This window comes from Echinops telfairi, unplaced genomic scaffold (assembly GCF_000313985.2).
Source record: "Echinops telfairi isolate 266 unplaced genomic scaffold, ASM31398v2 ScPeMD7_3;HRSCAF=10, whole genome shotgun sequence".
Lineage (NCBI taxonomy): Eukaryota > Metazoa > Chordata > Mammalia > Afrosoricida > Tenrecidae > Echinops > Echinops telfairi.
Window position 1 is genome coordinate 28,272,716 of NW_022103899.1, and position 17,159 is coordinate 28,289,874.

A 17,159-nucleotide genomic window follows, 5' to 3' on the forward strand; every position below is an offset into this window, starting at 1 on the left:
GAGAAAATGCCCATTTAGTAAGAATGCCGAGTCGTTCACTTTAAGGCAGGGAAAAACAGAGTAGAAACCAGCGGCATTAATTAGCATTCTCCAAATTCCAGATGCCGCAGGCAAACAGAAATGGCATCGTGTCGCATTTCTTTTGAGGTGAAATGTAAAATTTATAGAGGTAAACTAAGCGTTTCCCAGCAGGTTTCCCTCCCACCGCCTATCTGTAAAAAATAAAATAAAATCTTGCGTGTTCTCTGAAATATCGCGAGAATGACCATTTGCTCCCGCTTCCCCCATCCTCCAAGGCGGGAACGCTCCGGAAGTGACGGCACGCTATGCCGCACGTCCGCTACCGGAAGTGACGTCGATATCCCACAAGCCGCGGCGGGGAAGGAGCACGTTCACGTGCTCGGTCTGCGGGCTGGTGTGGGACGTGTAGGCATCGTGGTCGCTGCGCGCGTGTACTTTTCCAGCTGGGGCCTTGCAGGCCTTCGGGGCCGCACGTTTGACTTTTGCCCGCTGGCATCGGAGCTCGTGGCGGCCACGCAGCCCCCTGATTCGCCCTCACCATGTTGGTTCTGTTTGAAACATCTGTGGGCTACGCCATCTTTAAGGTAGGTGAAGTTGAGCCGTTGGAAGGAGCCGGCCAGTGTTGAGGGACAGATCTGAGGGGTAGACGAGGCCGCTCCGAATTGCGTGTGTGCCTTTGTGGGCTCAGACTCGGAAAGGAAGGAAAATGCTTCAGGTTTGGGTGGTTTTTACCTGTTTCAGTGAACACGTGGCCCACCCTTTGGGATCCCGCTGTGCGTTACAGTTCGTCCTTGGTAGTTTCAGGCATGTTTGAAATGATTTATCCTTTAAATAAATTTAGTTTGTGGGCACTAGAGGACCAAAAAAAGGAAGTCAGGACTTTTTGCATAGATCAAACAACATAATCCAAGATAACAGCTTGGATTAATTTGGTGTGGAGGGAAACCAATTTCGAGAGGCGATAGAACTGACAAGATTTGCTCAGATTGATGAAGGGTTTGCTTTAAGTAAAGAGGCGCACGATGCTGCCCTGATCGAGAAGAGAGATTAAGTTGTAGGTGCGGGGCGGTTGAACAGTACTAAAACTTGTGTTTTAGACGGCCTGTTAGACGAGGAAGTGCAGTTGTCCGGTACATATTTGGGGGAGAACTCTGGATTAATGGTATCGGTTTGGGATTTGTTTATTTTCAAAGAGTTTGGAACGACTTACGTGCTCATTAGCACAGGAATGATTGACCCACTACAGGATAGTCGTATAGCTATGGAGATGTCTGGAAGAATAAGGTTAGATTTAGGACCTTAAAAATGCCAGCTACTTTTTCCGCTCTGAGAATACAGATAGTATCGAACGACAGAGTCTACACCTCTATGTTAAATTTATAGTATGCAGAGAGAAGGCAGAAAGTGCTACATGGAAAGCATGTATACTAGGAATCCAGTTGTGAATCAAAAACAACTTGTGTGTATGACACATGGAAACAGGACATTTGGACTAATCAGTGACTTGACATCTTTTTCCTCTCTGGATTTGTCTATAATTGCAGTATTGGCCATATTCAGAGCTTTATTCCCCTTTAAAGTTCGACCTGCTTTGTTTTCCTCCGGTTTTTTGAAATTTTTCCTAAATTGTTAAGTACTCTTCTGAACGTACGTCCAATTTCATGGTCAATTTAACATACATGCCATTGCTAGATTGGATACTTAGAGGAAGAAGCATCTTTTGTATACTTGTTGCCTCCAAATATAGGTAGGAATTGGCCTGGCCGTAACTTTTGTCTGGCTTCTAGACATGGGCTATAAAATGTTCAACTATGTCTTGTGAATTAGTGGTTTCTGTTAATTGAGAGTATTATGCACCATAAAAATAAATCATGAGTATTTTGTTGGCTCTTTTCAGCTACAATTCAACATTACATTACTGTTTCTATAATCTCATAGAAATAACTAAGGTATTCAGACATTTTTATATGTTTATACTACTTGTTACCTGATTCTTTTTTTATTATTACTTGATTGTTCTTGAGTAAAATTGACATACAAAATGTCCTGAAATTAGATTCTGTTGGTGCTTGTATACTTTAAAAGGGTATAATATGGTACGTGAGTTATGCATACATTTCAAATATGCCTCATTGTCTACAGCACAAGTTTATTAGCTTCCTTTCCCATAATCTTTGGGAATACCAGGGTATTACCTTATATTTGTTACAGAAAATGTATGCTTTTGTGGGAATGCTGGCGGTTTTCCAAACTTTCATTTTAAAATCCAAGGTGCACGTATCCATACATAAAAAATATACAGTTGATATGTAGAACTATTGTAGTAATTCCTATGAATAGTATCAATACTCACCTTGGCCCCATCGGCCCAGTACAAACACAACATAAGAAATGGCTGCATTGAACAGTGCAGCTGTGACTAGCATTCGGTGCCCTTGGTTTCCTATATTCTTATGAATCCTAAATGTTCACATGTAATCTGATTATTCAGCAGTGTATTTTTCCAAGCTCTATCGAGATGGTTTATATTCTGTATCACTTACCCAGTATAAACGTAGTTTGATACTCTCCAGTCAAACGTATGCAGTTGCACAGGAGTCGTCCTAGTAGGGCTAACAGTTAGGCACATGTTAAGCTTTCAAAAGTTCAGGCTGCTAACTGAAAAGGTGGGCTCTTTGAAACCTCCTGGCCGCTAAGTGGGGGAAAGGAGTAGTATCTGCTTCTGTAAAGATGACAGCCGAGGCAGGTCAGTTCTGTCAGGTGGTATACACAAGTCCAAATAATTCTTAGCATCTAACAACAAACACTTATTCAAAAGGGAGTGAAGGAATTCCATACAATGCTATCAGGGTTCTGACCCGCCCAAAACGGATCCCTCTTCCCTGTGGAGAAAAGTAGATGTTTCCTAGAAACCAAATCTCTTGCCCTGCCCAAAGTTGAAGGCCTGCTGGCACAAACTCATTATTGTAAGTCTCCATCTTTGTAGGAGCAGGGCGCAGCAGTCCGTTCCTAAAGCAAACTAACCTGCTGCCTTTGAGATTCTGACTCATGGGGGCCCTATTGCACAGAGCAGAACCACCCCATAGGGTTTCCAAGGATACTGGAGCAGTCTACCACATCTTTCTCCTGCAGAACAGCAGTTAGGTTCAAAGTAACTGTATTTCAACTAACAACCAAAGTCTTCAACCACTACATTACCAGGCTCCTTGTGTGTTTTCTCCTTAAGTCAAAGTCCACTGAGATTTGGTTGCTCTGGAACAGGCTGTGACTGAACCGTTACAAAGGAAGCCCTGAATGCAGTTTCAAAACTGCTGGTTAGAAGAACCTCAAATTATGCTCCTGATGTGCTAGGTGTACACTGAGTCCATGGTGCTTGAAGAGTGTAATACCTAAATATTAATGGCTATGTTTTATAGATTAAAAGGACACTTTACATTAGGACAGTGATTCTCAACCTTCCTAATGTCACGACCTATAATTCATGTTGTGGTGGACCCCCCCCCCCATCATAACATTATTTTCGTTGCTACTTCATAACTGTCAATTTGCTACTGTTGGGAGTCGAGCAGCCCCTGAGAAAGGATCGTTTGACTCCCTGCCTCCCCCCAAGGGGTCACAACCACAGATTGAGAACCACTGCATTGGGACATGTGATTGATACATACACATTGTGGCAGAGTCTGTAATTTCATGTGAGGGGAATCAGAAGTAACGAGTGTTGCTGCGGGTGCCAGCAGTTAACGAACCTATATGACACAGTAAAACTGCCCTGTTAGTGAGACTAACTCTTTATGGGAGAAGATAGTCATGTCTTTCTCCCGCAGAAGGTCTGGCGAATTCAATCACCAGGGCTCATATGAAGGGACTAGAGAGTCCTTTAAAATACATACATACATACATACATACATACATACATACATACATACATACATACATCACCAGGGCTCATATGAAGGGACTAGAGAGTCCTTTAAAATACATACATACATGCATACACACACACACACACACACATAAACCAAGACCCTAACGGTGTGGATTCCATTGAGAATGGACAGCTTGGGCCACTTGACCAAAGGTGTGTATTGAGTTAAAAAAAACAACACATGAACTGGTTTGTTATGTCAGAGAAAGAAATCACTTCTCATCCCCATTTTACACATGGAAGTGTAATTGTATTAACTGCATTTTAACACAAAGTAGAGTGAGAGAACTCACATGTGTTTGTCTCTCAGTGGTGCCATCTAAATAAAACTAAAATTTTACAGGTTCTAAATGAGAAGAAACTTCAAGAAGTTGATAGTTTATGGAAAGAATTTGAAACACCAGAGAAAGCAAATAAAATGTAAGTGATCAAGTACTTAAGAATTAAATTTCTTAAAGCATGTTTTTAAACAACTGTAGAAATACAGAGGTGGTGGTTTCAGTATTTTTTGTAACAAAGACTCGAAACGTTAAGTAATTAAATGTTCACCAGTAGTAGTGGACTGGTTGAGTAAGTTGTAGCACACGTTTCTAGAGAGCTCGTTGACTGAAGCAAGAGAAAACGGATTTTAGAATAATTTGTATAATGTGATTCTTTATATGCATATGCTCTTACAAGTATTATGTGAATAGTGGAAAAAGGAATAGGGCGGGATGGAATAAAATAGACTTAATACTTTTAAATCTTTTGTGTTAAGTAATAAGAGCCTCCAGGAGGTTCCTTGACCACATGGTAAGAAAGCATTGCTTTAGATACACTAGTTAGGCATACTGGAAGACTAGCTTTCCTTTTTAAAGGTTTGTTACTTCAGTTGGCTGGACTAAACCATTCATTGTTGTCAATGATGTATTCTTGTTGGAAATGAATCTAAGTGATCTAACAAATATTCGTCACTACCACTGAGATGACAATGAATTCACTGTTTTTTTTAATGTATGGTTGCTTTATTATAAAATTGTTTTATGTTCAGCACATAGCATATAGAGGAAAAAGCAAAACCAAACATGAGCTGCCATTAAGTCAATTCTGATGTCTAGCACCCCATAGACAGACCAGAACTGCTGTGATCTCTATGGAAGCAATTCACCCCATCCATCTTTCTCCCTTGGAATGCCTTTGGTGGATTCAAGCTAATGACCTCTACAGTCAGCAGTAGAGCACTTATATTGTGCTACCAGACCTCCCAATATAGATGGGGGAAGGAAGGGAGAGGAAAGAGTAGCAGTGATCAGACCTGGGAATGGTGTGTACACTGGATAGACATGAATACTACAAGATTCCTCTCCCAAGATGCACTCATCATTTTTACTGGGCCAGCTCTGCGTAGTAAAGAACACCTGTGTCCCAGTTTGGACCACCAGGGGTTACACTTAAGCTTCTGTGTCTTTCAAAGTCTGCAACTTTCTAAATAATAGTCCAAACATTACTACCCCAACATTTGGAAAAACTAGTAATTATGTAAGGAATGGCTTGTTCTGTACCTTGGCACCTGGTAACAGGCAAATCTCTTTTATTGGTATGTGCTTTGGAAACACCCCAACACCTCTTCTCCAGATGTGTGGCATTTGCAAAGTCAATGTGTGCCCATGATGTGCTTATTTGTTTTTTATTCCAGAGTAAAGCTAAAACATTTTGAGAAATTTCAGGATACAGCAGAAGCACTAGCAGGTAAATTTAAAAAAATATATGTACATATTATTTTAATTTGTTTTCCTTATTAAAGAGTTCTGTGCTTGCTTCCGTTGCCTGAGTTTAACCTTACTCGATGTTGTCAATGATGCATTCTTGTTAGAACTGAATTTATGTGATCTAACTCAGATTCGTCACTACCACTGAGACAACATTGAGTTAGCTTTTTTCACCATAGGGCTGGTTTCCCCACCCCCCAGTGTGATGAGAGGTGAGAAGTGGTTAAGTTGATCTCCCTGTGGAAACCAGCAGCATAATGCTGAAGCACAATTCATTAAAAGCTGTACTACAAGGGACCAAGGTAATGTGGTCAAGTACACTGCTTTCTGATCATTAGTTTGCAAAAGTATATACAGTATCATAGCAAATTTTAGGAAGAATAGTTTTGCTTTTTAATTTTAAAAAAATGCAGAGACATGAAAAGTTTGAGTACCTAAGGGAACCTAATCTTAGGATAAGACATTTATTATAGGACTTATTAAATGAGGATTGACTTCACTAGAATTTGGGCTAGGGGTTTTGTTTTATTTTGTGTTTTCATTTGCATCTATGTCACTCAATTTCTTAGTGGTATAATTTGAAAATGAGAGACAAGGGAGATGGTGGTTTTGTTAGATTAATTTTGTTCGACGGTCACAGTAGAGAAAAAGGTATGGGTCTCTTGTGGGAAATCACTGCCATTACGTTGGCTTCAGCTCCCTATTATACAGGACAAAGTAGAACTACACTTGTGGGTTTCCAAGGTTGTAACTCTTTACAGGAGTAGGAAGCCTCATCTTTCTCCTGCAGGGTGGCTATTGAGCTCAAATTTAAACCGTGCAGTAGCGTGCAGCCTGCAACCCACTATGTCACGAGGGCTCTGAAAATTGGTGTAGTTAGGTAGAATACTGTACTATTAATGGACACCACAACTTGAATGGAGGGACAGGTTTAGGAAGGACTCATGAATGGAACCATGGGAAGAAAACAACATAGTTACAGAGCTGTTACATCTCCAGTTAAAGCCCTATAACCATAAAGTATGCTCTAGTCATTTTATCGTGAAAGTTTAGAGCTCTATCTGTCACATCCTTAAAGTTAAATAGGAATGCAATTTGGGCAAAATCACAAGTGAGATTGTTGTAGTTGTGTGCAGCTCAAGTTCAGTGCAGGGTGGCATTGTGTGCACTGATCCTAATCCCAAGTGGTCACTCTTAAATTCCTTTTTTGCATATAGCCTGAAATCCCCTTCGGATATTTGACTGGTTCTTATATTGAACTATTAGTTCATTCTTAAAAGAGTCCTGTAAGAAGATAGTGTTGATTTTGTAGCTGATAAAACTGAGGCTTAGAAGTGTATCTGAATTTCCCTACCTAGCTTTTCTGTGTTTTAAATAATGTAAGATAGCTGGAATATTAACACTAGATGAGAATTTAGAGTCTCCTTTCAAAGCTCCATGACAGTTCTTCACTGTGAAATCTTTAGAGCAGTGGTTCTCAACCTTCCTCATGCTGTAACATTACCTTTAATACAGTTCTTCATGTTGTGGTGGCCCACACCCCCAACCATAAAATTATTTTTGTTGCTACTTCGTAACCGTAATTTTGCTACTGTTATGAATTGGGCGACCGCTGTAAAAGGGTCGTTCAACCCCCACAGGGGTCGCGATCCGCAGGCTGAGAATCGCTCTAGATTCAAGCATAGTGTCTGGTCATTGAAGGTGCCATTTGGCGAAGAGAAATGAAGGGAGCAGTCATAGAAGCCTATGCTACCTTTCCCCCACCTACTTTTACCAGTACGTTGACTATCATGAGAACTGTCCTTTCCTGGGAATTTTCTAATGATCAATAACAGTTTTGACGTAAATAAGCTGTATGGCCATAGATAATCAGATACCGTTGTTTTCTTCGTGGCTATACAGTATTCTGTTAGGTGGATACATCACACTTTATTCATCCTATTCTGACCAACTTTTAAAGCTATGTGTCTCAGATGTGGTGGAAGTGTCGTGGAGATTGTCTGATGGGCACCTAGGCAAGTCTCTCTTCACCGGTACCAGAACATGCATTTAAAAATCTAGCACAGCGTCATAAAAGCCTGATGGGCCGTCCTATCAAGGATCTATGGTGGCCTAGAAGCTCCTGGTCACAGTAGCAGCTTGTGTGTCGTCCAATAACTTTGGTAAAATTTGGGGCTAGCCTACATTTGGTGTGCAGAAAGTTTGCTGTCATGGCAGGTAGAGGAAAGACTTGAGCTTCTCTCATCTCTGTTACCATCCCTGTATAATACACTTTTCAAATACATATTCTGAAGAGTCAAAAGCTTTTCCGTAAATGGGGGAGTAGGTTTTTATAAATATTAAAATAAATCTATAATAAATTTTACTTACAAGAAATAAATTTAAGAATTAAAACCCAAGAAAAGTAGCTTGAATCTTAGCTTCTTCAACAATAGAGATCCTTGTATGGAGTGAGTGAGTGATAGCCTTTTCTCTTGCCAGGTGAGAGAAGTGGAATGCTTTATAATGCAAGTGGAGATAGAGTCAGGAGGATGGAGGTAGTACCTGCTGGGTTGTTTTAGTACAAAATCCATGACATTAAAATTTTTGCCAGGCTGCCATCTTGGTAGAAGTGCTTTAGCCTCAGCCAAAAGCCAGACTAATGTCAAAAGAGGTGTTAGTACATGTAGGTCCAAAAGAAGCGTGAGGAGTACAAAATAGCAAATAATGAACTCACTACAACAAAAAGAAGTGGTTCCAGAGTAATTTGTAAGCAGGAGCCTAAGGTGAAGTCTGGATTGGGGATTAATAAAGCTAGGCCATGCTTACCCTGTGACATGTCCTATGAAGTGAGTGAACTGTTCTTTTTTCCTCTATAATAAACCAAAGACATGACAATTTTAGGGCATGATCTAGAATGTCAGGCTGCTCTGTGAATCTACAAAGAAGTGTAGTATTGGTCACCCTGGTTTCCAGGCTTTCATGATTCTAGATCTCCATTCTTAAAAGAAGAGCCGTTTTAGGCAGGGAGAGGGACACTGGCCCAAGTTCAGCGCCGGACTCTGGAGGATGGTGGTTAGGAAGATCAAATGAGGTTATGGAAGCTATGCTTGTAAAACAGTCTTAACATTTATTATTTCATTTCAGAAGTAATGTTGAATCTATTCTTTTGAAAGATAGTATTTGTTTTTTAACAAATTAAGATGTTTCTATTGATAATTTGTGTTTTTTTGCTTTGTTTTTCTTTTTCTTAAAAAGCATTCACAGCTCTGATGGAGGGCAAAATCAATAAGCAGCTGAAAAAAGTTTTGAAGAAAATTGTAAAAGAAGCCCATGAACCTTTGGCTGTAGCTGATGCTAAACTAGGAGGAGTCATTAAGGTAAGATTATGATTCTTTGATGCCTCCTAGTCTCCCTGAGAAAATGAGAACATTTGCTTTAGCCTGACCAATGCGCTTTTTTTTTTTTTCTTTTTAACTTGGCTGCATTTTTTCCCTTTCCATAAAAATGAAGCCATTGAGTTCCGTTTGCTGTTGAATACGTTTTATTAGAAACAGGAGGTGAAGGCGGAGGTGAAAGATGGAAAACGTAGATTCCCGCATTCACACAACAGCATGGAGTAGGAGCTAGTTGTGTGGCTACATCTTTAGTTGTTTTTAAGTAGTTGTAACAGTGATAAGTTCATTATTATTTTGAGTCTCTGAAGGTTAAAACATGTAAAAGGTTTTAATTTGCGTTTTCAAGGTAGAATTGGTTAATTTTAAGAAGTTCAATGAAATAATTTTATTCTAATACTGCCAGGTACTCTGTCACTATCAATCTCTGTCTGAGGAACTGAGCAGCCATTTTCCTCATCCAAGGAACTGAGTCTTGAATGTAGACATTACGCCAGTGAGAATGTGTAGTAGGCAGCACTGCTTGAGCGCAATGTACACACATGGCATCAATGTTTGCGCACAGAAGGGTGTGTTGAATGGTGGGATTATAAGTATTTGAAGTTCTTTTTAGTTCTGTGAAAACCTGTTTTACAGTGAAGAACATCTCTCTTATAGAACATACTATATATTTTGGTTTTAAACCTAGTGCAGCATACAAAATTTGGTATGTGTCATTTGCCTGAGATAAACTAGAATTATGGAGATCTGTATGAAGCTGGAAAATACACTACTAAATGAAAAATAATGAAGCTACACAGAACAAAGTTTATTATCTATTTCTGTGGGGTGCATACAAAGTTTAAGTGCATATGGCACACCTACATGATAAAATGTGAATGTAAAAAAACTAATGTCAATAAATAAATAAATTAATTAATTAATGTATTTGGAAGCACAGGACAATAATAATAGTAATGAGTGGAGGAAAGCCCTAAGGCTTGAAACTAACTTTGACTTTTTACTTAGTACTCACAGTACTATTGATTAGAAATGTCATCTCTATAGGATTTTTATATTATTAAAAATAAGCCAAAATGGTTTATAGAAAAACGTTTTTACATGAACTTTGTGAAATCCCCTCATGTTTAAATCAATGCTTCACCTTTTTAGAAATGGTTTGAGGAAAGCTTTCTTTTTATTTAATGTAAATGTTCTTCCTTTAGGAAAAGTTGAATCTCAGTTGTATCCATAGTCCCGTGGTTAATGAGCTTATGCGAGGAATCCGCTCCCAGCTGGATGGACTAATCCCTGGGGTCGAACCACGGGAAATGGCAGCTATGTGTCTTGGACTGGCTCACAGGTGAGACGGGCTGAAAAAGAAAGTCTGTTCATTTTTATTTAATGAAAGAATTCTGACTTTAATGCATCCTTAACACTTCAAACAACGTTATCAGGGTATGGTGACATCCTCGGTTTATAGGTGAGCAACTGATTCCTAAAATCAGTAAAGCTGTAAGCAGTGAAACCAGTTTGAACTGAGACATTCTGCATTGATTGGGTTCTAACCCTGAGCTTAGTGTTGGGTCCTTTGTCTTTTCTGTTTCTTTGTTCAGTTCTCCATTTGTGTGCTACTCCCAAAGTTCTCTTCTGTGGTGTGTGTGTGTGTGTGTGTGTGTGTGTGTGTGTGGCCTTTTACTCAGGCTTTTAGAATAGAAAAAGGAAAAGTGCATTAACTTCCCATGGTTAACCAGAAGTCTCTTAGAACAGATGTTTTTCTCCTACATATACTGTGGCATACATGTCTGAATAGCTTCTTGCATTTTGCTTGTTTCTTCTGAATGTAGGTTTAGTGGCTATTGTGTATACTAGTGATTCTCGGCTAAGTGATTTGGAGCCTTAGTGTCATAGTCAACTGATATATCAGGCTACTAGCCGCAAGATCAGTGGTTCAAACCCATTAGCTGCTCCATGGGCAGAGTTCTATCTGTGAAGAGTTAACGGTCTCAAGCCCACAGAGGCGGTTCTACCCTGTTCTAAATTAAAGGGTCTCGAGTCAGTTGATTTGATGGTAGTGAGTTTGGTTTTTTGGAAGGGATATTAGCTAGCAATGAGTCAATTTTTTATTATAAGAAGATTTTATGTATATATACATATACATACATACATATACACAGCCCATCTCAAGAAATGAAATAAGCAATAATATCATGTTAAACCCTCCTTTTTTTTTTATACCATTGTCTTATATCATTTATACCATCGTTCCTGTTAATAAAGTCGGGGATCGTTTTTGTTTTTTTAAGATGTTAATTTAAATGCTTTTCCTAACTTATTTCTCCCCTCTTCCCCAGCCTTTCTAGATACAGATTGAAATTCAGTGCTGATAAGGTGGATACAATGATTGTTCAAGCAATTTGTAAGTGAAATTAAATCTCTATTTATCATAATTTTTCCTACTAGGGAAACATTTGTAGTTCTCTGTTACTGAGAGGGCAGATCAGCTAGAACTTTTAGTATGTGAAGTAGGTGAATGGGAACATGCAGGCTAGAGAAAGGGGAAATTACCATAATTGGACTCTTAAAAAACAATGGGTCCATCACATTTATTAACATTATATTATTTAAGGTCCATTTGTCTTTTTTCTGCTGTAAATAGAGTCTGTGTAGTTTTGTATTCTGTCTGCTTCCACTTGGTTTGATATTAAGTTAGCCTCTCAAGTTCCAGTTTCTTAAATCCTTTTCTGTTTTCTTTTCATTTTAATTCATTACAGCTTTGTTAGATGACTTGGATAAAGAACTCAACAATTACATTATGCGATGTCGGGAATGGTATGGCTGGCATTTTCCTGAATTAGGAAAAATTATTTCAGATAATTTGACATACTGCAAATGTTTGCAAAAAGTTGGTGAGTAATTTGTATATCCGTGAAGGTATCGAGAATAGCAGAATTTACTTGAATCGTTTAAAAAAGTATGAGTGATAATAAATTTTTTCTTTATAATATGGTCCTGGATACAAGATGGTGTTTCAAATTGCTTGTGCTGACCTACTTCATCAGAATTTTAACCTTGCTTAGGGTGCAATAGAGAACATAATTCTTAGAGTGATAAGTCTCTGAATTTGCCTTACCAGAGCTGATTGCAGATTTGTGGAGGAATCTTGTAATACTGGAAATATCTTAAGAGTAGTTTTACTATCTGTACTATTATGTTCTATATGGAGATAACAGTAAGTAGTACTGCATAGGCACCTGGTGATTAATGGCTAATAAAGACTACTTGACTCTTGCTAATTTTGTTACCATATTATTTATTACCTCAAGAATCAGATTGAGATAGTGACTGCTTGCTTGTTCACATTAGTCTAGGTGTAGCTACAAATTAATTTTGTCAATATTATTAGCCCGGTTCTTTCTTTTGGACAGTTTGTCTAAGTTTTTATGGAGAATTTTGTTTGGGTTTTACTGTAACGCTGTACAATCTATTTTTTAGAGGGCGGTGGGAGATGGTTTGAGGAACGCTGGTGGTGGCATAGTAGGTCAGTTTTGGCTGCTAACTGCAGCATCTGCCCTAAGAAGCCACCAACTGCTGTGAGGAGGAAGAGGGGCACCGTCGCAGACCCACAGGGACGGTCTCCGATCCTCTAGGGTCGCTGGGAGTCAGCTGGGCTCTGTAGCAGTGAGTGAGAGAGATCACGATCATCTTTAGAATTTAGTCTGGGGAAGGAAACCCCTAGGAGGTCAAACTTGTTCACTTTTTGTTTTGTTTGGGCTCCGTTTTCATTGGATTAGCTATTTCTTTTGCCTATTTGATGGATTTTACGTAATACCATCCTCTGCCAACATTCCATAGGGGATCGGAAGAACTATGCTTCTGCCTCACTTGCCGAGTTACTGCCCGAAGAGGTTGAGGCTGAAGTGAAAGCAGCTGCTGAGATATCGATGGGAACGGAGGTTTCAGAAGAGGACATTTGCAACATTTTGCACCTCTGTACCCAGGTAAACCGATACACGTAGTAGAGAAATAGCTGGTACTGTGCAATAGTAATTTTCTGGTGGCGATGATGATTTATCTTAACTCATCTGAAATACAAGCATGAGGATGTACAGTCACTACCTCATCTGATGCCACTCTTAATTTTTATGGTGGGGGAAGGAGAGCTTGCTGAAAGTTAAGGATATTTTCCATTTTTCCACAGTTTGTATTTGAAATTCGAAGAGGACTTATCCAAATAATTATTTGTACTATTAGCACTGAGCAATAAAGTGAGTTCTATCTTGGGATGCTAACTGCAAGATCAGTAAAAATCCAACCACATCTCTACAGTAGATAAATTAGTCTTTCTCCTCCCATAAAGATGATTTATAACTCGCAGGGTCCCTTCTCCTTTGTTCTATAGGGTCACTGTGAATCAGAATCAGACTCGATGGTAGTGAGTAGGAGTAGCAATAGGAACACAGTGAGAAAGCAGAGAGGTGTTGAGTTCTTTACTTCTGAGGTCTGTCTGCCTTTTAACCTGTAGTGAGCTTTTTCTCTAGAAACAAGCATACCACAATCACAGTGTGCATGACCCAAATGTCTAGCCGGTAGAGGTTTTAAATTATATTATAAAAATAATATTCACTATCATTTTCTAAGAAATGGAGGTTAGGGCTATTAAATTTACCCCAGGGTCTTAAAGCTATTCTTTGGTAATGTAAAGTCTCTAATGTTTTAGAGCATCAGTTCTCAACCTGTGTCGCGACCCCTTTGGTGTTCGAACAACCCTTTCACAGGGGTCACCTGATTCATATCAGTAGCAAAATTAGTTATGAAGTAGCAACAAAAATAATTTTATGGTTGGGGGTTCACCACAACATAAGGAATTGTATTAAAGGGTCACGGCATTAGGAAGGTTGAAAACCACTTTTAGACAAAGGATAATGTTCTAAAAGTTTTGTACCTAATACATCTTCTTTTTGACTTCTTCATTGTGTCCTCATAATAGGTGATTGAAATCTCAGAATATAGAACCCAGCTCTATGAATACCTACAGAATCGGATGATGGCCATTGCACCCAATGTTACCGTCATGGTCGGGGAATTAGTTGGAGCACGACTTATTGCTCATGCAGGTTAGGTGGCGGTTTTTATGGAATTTGTAAGCATGGGTCTTCAAAGATTTGTTTTCTGAGTCAAATTTGTTGTATAAATTTCTGATCATTTATTAGAGGAATATTAGAGATACAGGGAGGGAAATGGTATATAGGAGAAGACCAAGGACCAGGTGTTCAGTGATGAATTTTATTTGCTTGGTTGCCTGACTTCCTTTGGGATCATGGAGGCATCTTTAGTCACTACCTCTTCTGAGACACTTATGGTCCATGGTCAGAGGTTGTTGTGGCTACGTAGAATATTCCTGAGTGAAAGGATGAATTGTTGTTAGCATTTCATCAGATTGCCATTTGCACACAATCAACTGATTCTCATCCAAACACAAAATATTTGACATTCAGAAAAGGAGGACTGGATTGCCATGTACTTATGCTTAAATGCTTATGTACTAATACCACCCCTATAGTGTGCTACTAAATTAGAAAATTAACATAGGCGATAAATAAAATTGAACAAGTCTAACCTTCCAGTTTGTCATAAAACCACATCATAAGTAGAACAATGCATAGTTCAATTATATCAGGCATGATTGTAGCATTGCTGCCACCATCGTTTTCAAAACATTTTCTTCTTACACTCTGATAGCAGCTCCCCTCCCTAGCCCCAGGAACCCTTGTGTTTTTTGGGTTTTTTTTAACCCTTGTTTATTATAGTAAATATTGTTATTCCTTGGAAAGTGTATTTGTTAACTACTACATTTTCTTTTGTAGGTTCCCTTTTGAATTTGGCTAAGCATGCAGCTTCTACAGTTCAGATTCTCGGGGCAGAAAAAGCACTCTTCAGGGCTCTCAAGTCTAGGCGGGATACCCCTAAGTATGGTCTCATTTACCATGCATCACTGGTAGGCCAGACTAGTCCCAAGCATAAAGGCAAGGTGAGCCTTTTTCTTGGGCTGGAGCTGTGTGGGTGGGTGTGAATTATTTCAGTTAGCATTTTGGTTAATTGACAAATTGTGAATTCTGTAATGTAAAGAAAACATTTTGATACCCAGGAATTGTTGGGTATATTAAATGGCAATTTTGGTGTAGGCTTATACAAGGAGAGCAGTCATATAGTTAAAAGCTATCTGGTCAAAATCATCTAACTTTTTAAAGAATTCCCATACCAACTAAGCCAATACTACTAGTATTTGCCTGCATTTTTCTAGAATCTATTTGTTGATCTTTTTTTAGGGCACATAGTTGATGAATTAAACTGAAATTTACAAATTTCAAACCAGAGGTAGTTGTGTCAACCACTCAAAGTATTTATTGGCATTAAAAGGACCAACATGATATTTAAAAGACTTGAGAGGAAAGGAGTACAACTAGCACTGTTGATGATAAACTAAAGGAATACAGTGAACTAGCTTTAGACATGAATGGCTACGGATGGATCCCTTCATCAGAGTGAAGAGATGATACACAGGCTTCCAAAAGTGTGTGGGAAATCCCATTATCTTTTTAATTTCATTTTCCACAAACTCTTCGAAATGCTATGCTATAATCAGCATTATTTTACAATGAGGGTGAATAGTGGCTGAAATAAGACTGTTGTTTTGTTTTTAATCTTACAACGAATGGTGGTATGATGATTTGCTGTAATTTAAAATGGCTAATGAAGAGGGCTTTGACATTAAAATTAGACTGTTTGTCTTCAACATTGTTCTCTGTTAGATTTCTCGTATGCTGGCAGCAAAGACAGTCTTGGCGATCCGTTACGATGCGTTCGGGGAGGACTCCAGCTCGGCCATGGGAGTGGAGAACAGAGCCAAATTGGAGGCCAGGTTGAGGTCCCTGGAAGACAGAGGGGTAAGCGCCACATCCTTTCTGCTCTTGGGCCTGTTTTGACAAGTTTTGTAAGGAATGGCATATTGTGTAGGTTTGCCATTAAGTTGTGGCATTCAAAGCAAGTGTAAAGAAAATGATCAGGTATTGCTTCTGTTGGCCCAGTGATATTATAAAATATTATACAAATATGACTAAAATTTTGCCAATAATTTTATTTCTTCTCAGATAAGAAAAATCAGTGGAACAGGAAAAGCACTAGCAAAAGCAGAAAAATATGAACATAAAAGGTGAGTAGCATTTGAAAGAAGATAGATGGATTAATTCTGCTTAGTTTTTGTAAATTTAAGGGCTTTGCTGTTTAGTTTTTTTCTTTGTCACTTATAATCTTCCATATTCACGACTTGCTTTGATACATCATTCTTACAAATCTTTGTTGTGTTAAGTATACATACTGTGCTTACCTCTTTTCCCCTTAGTATTCAACATGCCCATTCCTAGATATTGATAGTGAGTGTTTGCCATGCAAAATACCTATATATTATACTATTTTTAAACCCATTCCAGGCTCTTTTACAATGAAACTTTTAGCGTCAGAAGTTCGAACACATATAAAACTGGATAAAAACAACTTCTAAAGTTATCTTTACTAGGGATGTTTATTTTATATCTATAATTTCATTTTACTACTAATGTTCCAGGGGGCATGCTGACATTATAAACCGAGTCATAAAAAGAATTCGTTTAGGGGAAAAAATGAGCTGACGCCATGGGCTTATTAATGTGGAGAGCAAATGTTTTGAGAATTTTGGAGGTAAAGATTGTACAAATGTGCTTTATACAATTGATGTATGTATGGATTGTGATAAGAGTTGTATGAGCCCCCAATTTTTTAAAAGAATTACAGACTCGGTAAAATGAAAAAGAATTTGTTTATACATTAACCTAATCAGTACTTCTACAAAATTTAAGCAGATTTATGTAGACTCCATATAGTCATCTACATTAACCATCTTAGGAATTTTAATGGTATAGTTTTGTATTACCAGCATGTATGGGAAGTAATTAAAGTAAAAACTATCATACATATTTATATAGACATTTTCTGAAAGTTATAATTGTAGAAAAACCATAAATATTTATCTCTCTCGGTGTAGATTTTGTTGTACATGTTTTCATCGTTTTTTTT

General features: G+C 38.5%; 1 protein-coding gene and 4 non-coding genes across 6 annotated transcripts in view; all 5 read left to right on the forward strand.

Moving 5' to 3' along the window:
- The first annotated feature begins 437 nt into the window (after positions 1–437).
- The window catches only part of NOP58 (NOP58 ribonucleoprotein), a 20,061-nt gene continuing 3,339 nt past the window's right edge, over positions 438–17,159 (forward strand). Inside the window, exons 1-12 of one of the 2 annotated variants that reach the window (XM_004701537.2) lie at positions 438–605; positions 4,290–4,366; positions 5,622–5,674; positions 8,932–9,053; positions 10,274–10,410; positions 11,402–11,466; positions 11,822–11,956; positions 12,903–13,048; positions 14,038–14,164; positions 14,915–15,078; positions 15,860–15,994; positions 16,199–16,260. In XM_004701537.2, the coding sequence (XP_004701594.1) occupies positions 561–605; positions 4,290–4,366; positions 5,622–5,674; positions 8,932–9,053; positions 10,274–10,410; positions 11,402–11,466; positions 11,822–11,956; positions 12,903–13,048; positions 14,038–14,164; positions 14,915–15,078; positions 15,860–15,994; positions 16,199–16,260 (1,268 nt within the window). In that variant the 5' untranslated portion in view covers positions 438–560. Of the gene's footprint in view, positions 606–4,289; positions 4,367–5,621; positions 5,675–5,798; positions 5,997–8,931; positions 9,054–10,273; positions 10,411–11,401; positions 11,467–11,821; positions 11,957–12,902; positions 13,049–14,037; positions 14,165–14,914; positions 15,079–15,859; positions 15,995–16,198; positions 16,261–17,159 lie in introns of those variants that run through there. The other variant, XM_045296977.1, reaches the window with a different exon arrangement.
- On the forward strand, positions 4,835–4,921 carry LOC115872111. Its single transcript, XR_004047655.1, has one exon. It is a non-coding gene; the product is annotated as a small nucleolar RNA SNORD70 (small nucleolar RNA).
- LOC115872112 lies at positions 5,768–5,854 on the forward strand. The gene has a single exon (XR_004047656.1). It is a non-coding gene; the product is annotated as a small nucleolar RNA SNORD70 (small nucleolar RNA).
- LOC115872129 lies at positions 13,103–13,183 on the forward strand. The gene has a single exon (XR_004047672.1). It is a non-coding gene; the product is annotated as a small nucleolar RNA SNORD11B (small nucleolar RNA).
- LOC115872118 lies at positions 14,317–14,404 on the forward strand. Its single transcript, XR_004047663.1, has one exon. It is a non-coding gene; the product is annotated as a small nucleolar RNA SNORD11 (small nucleolar RNA).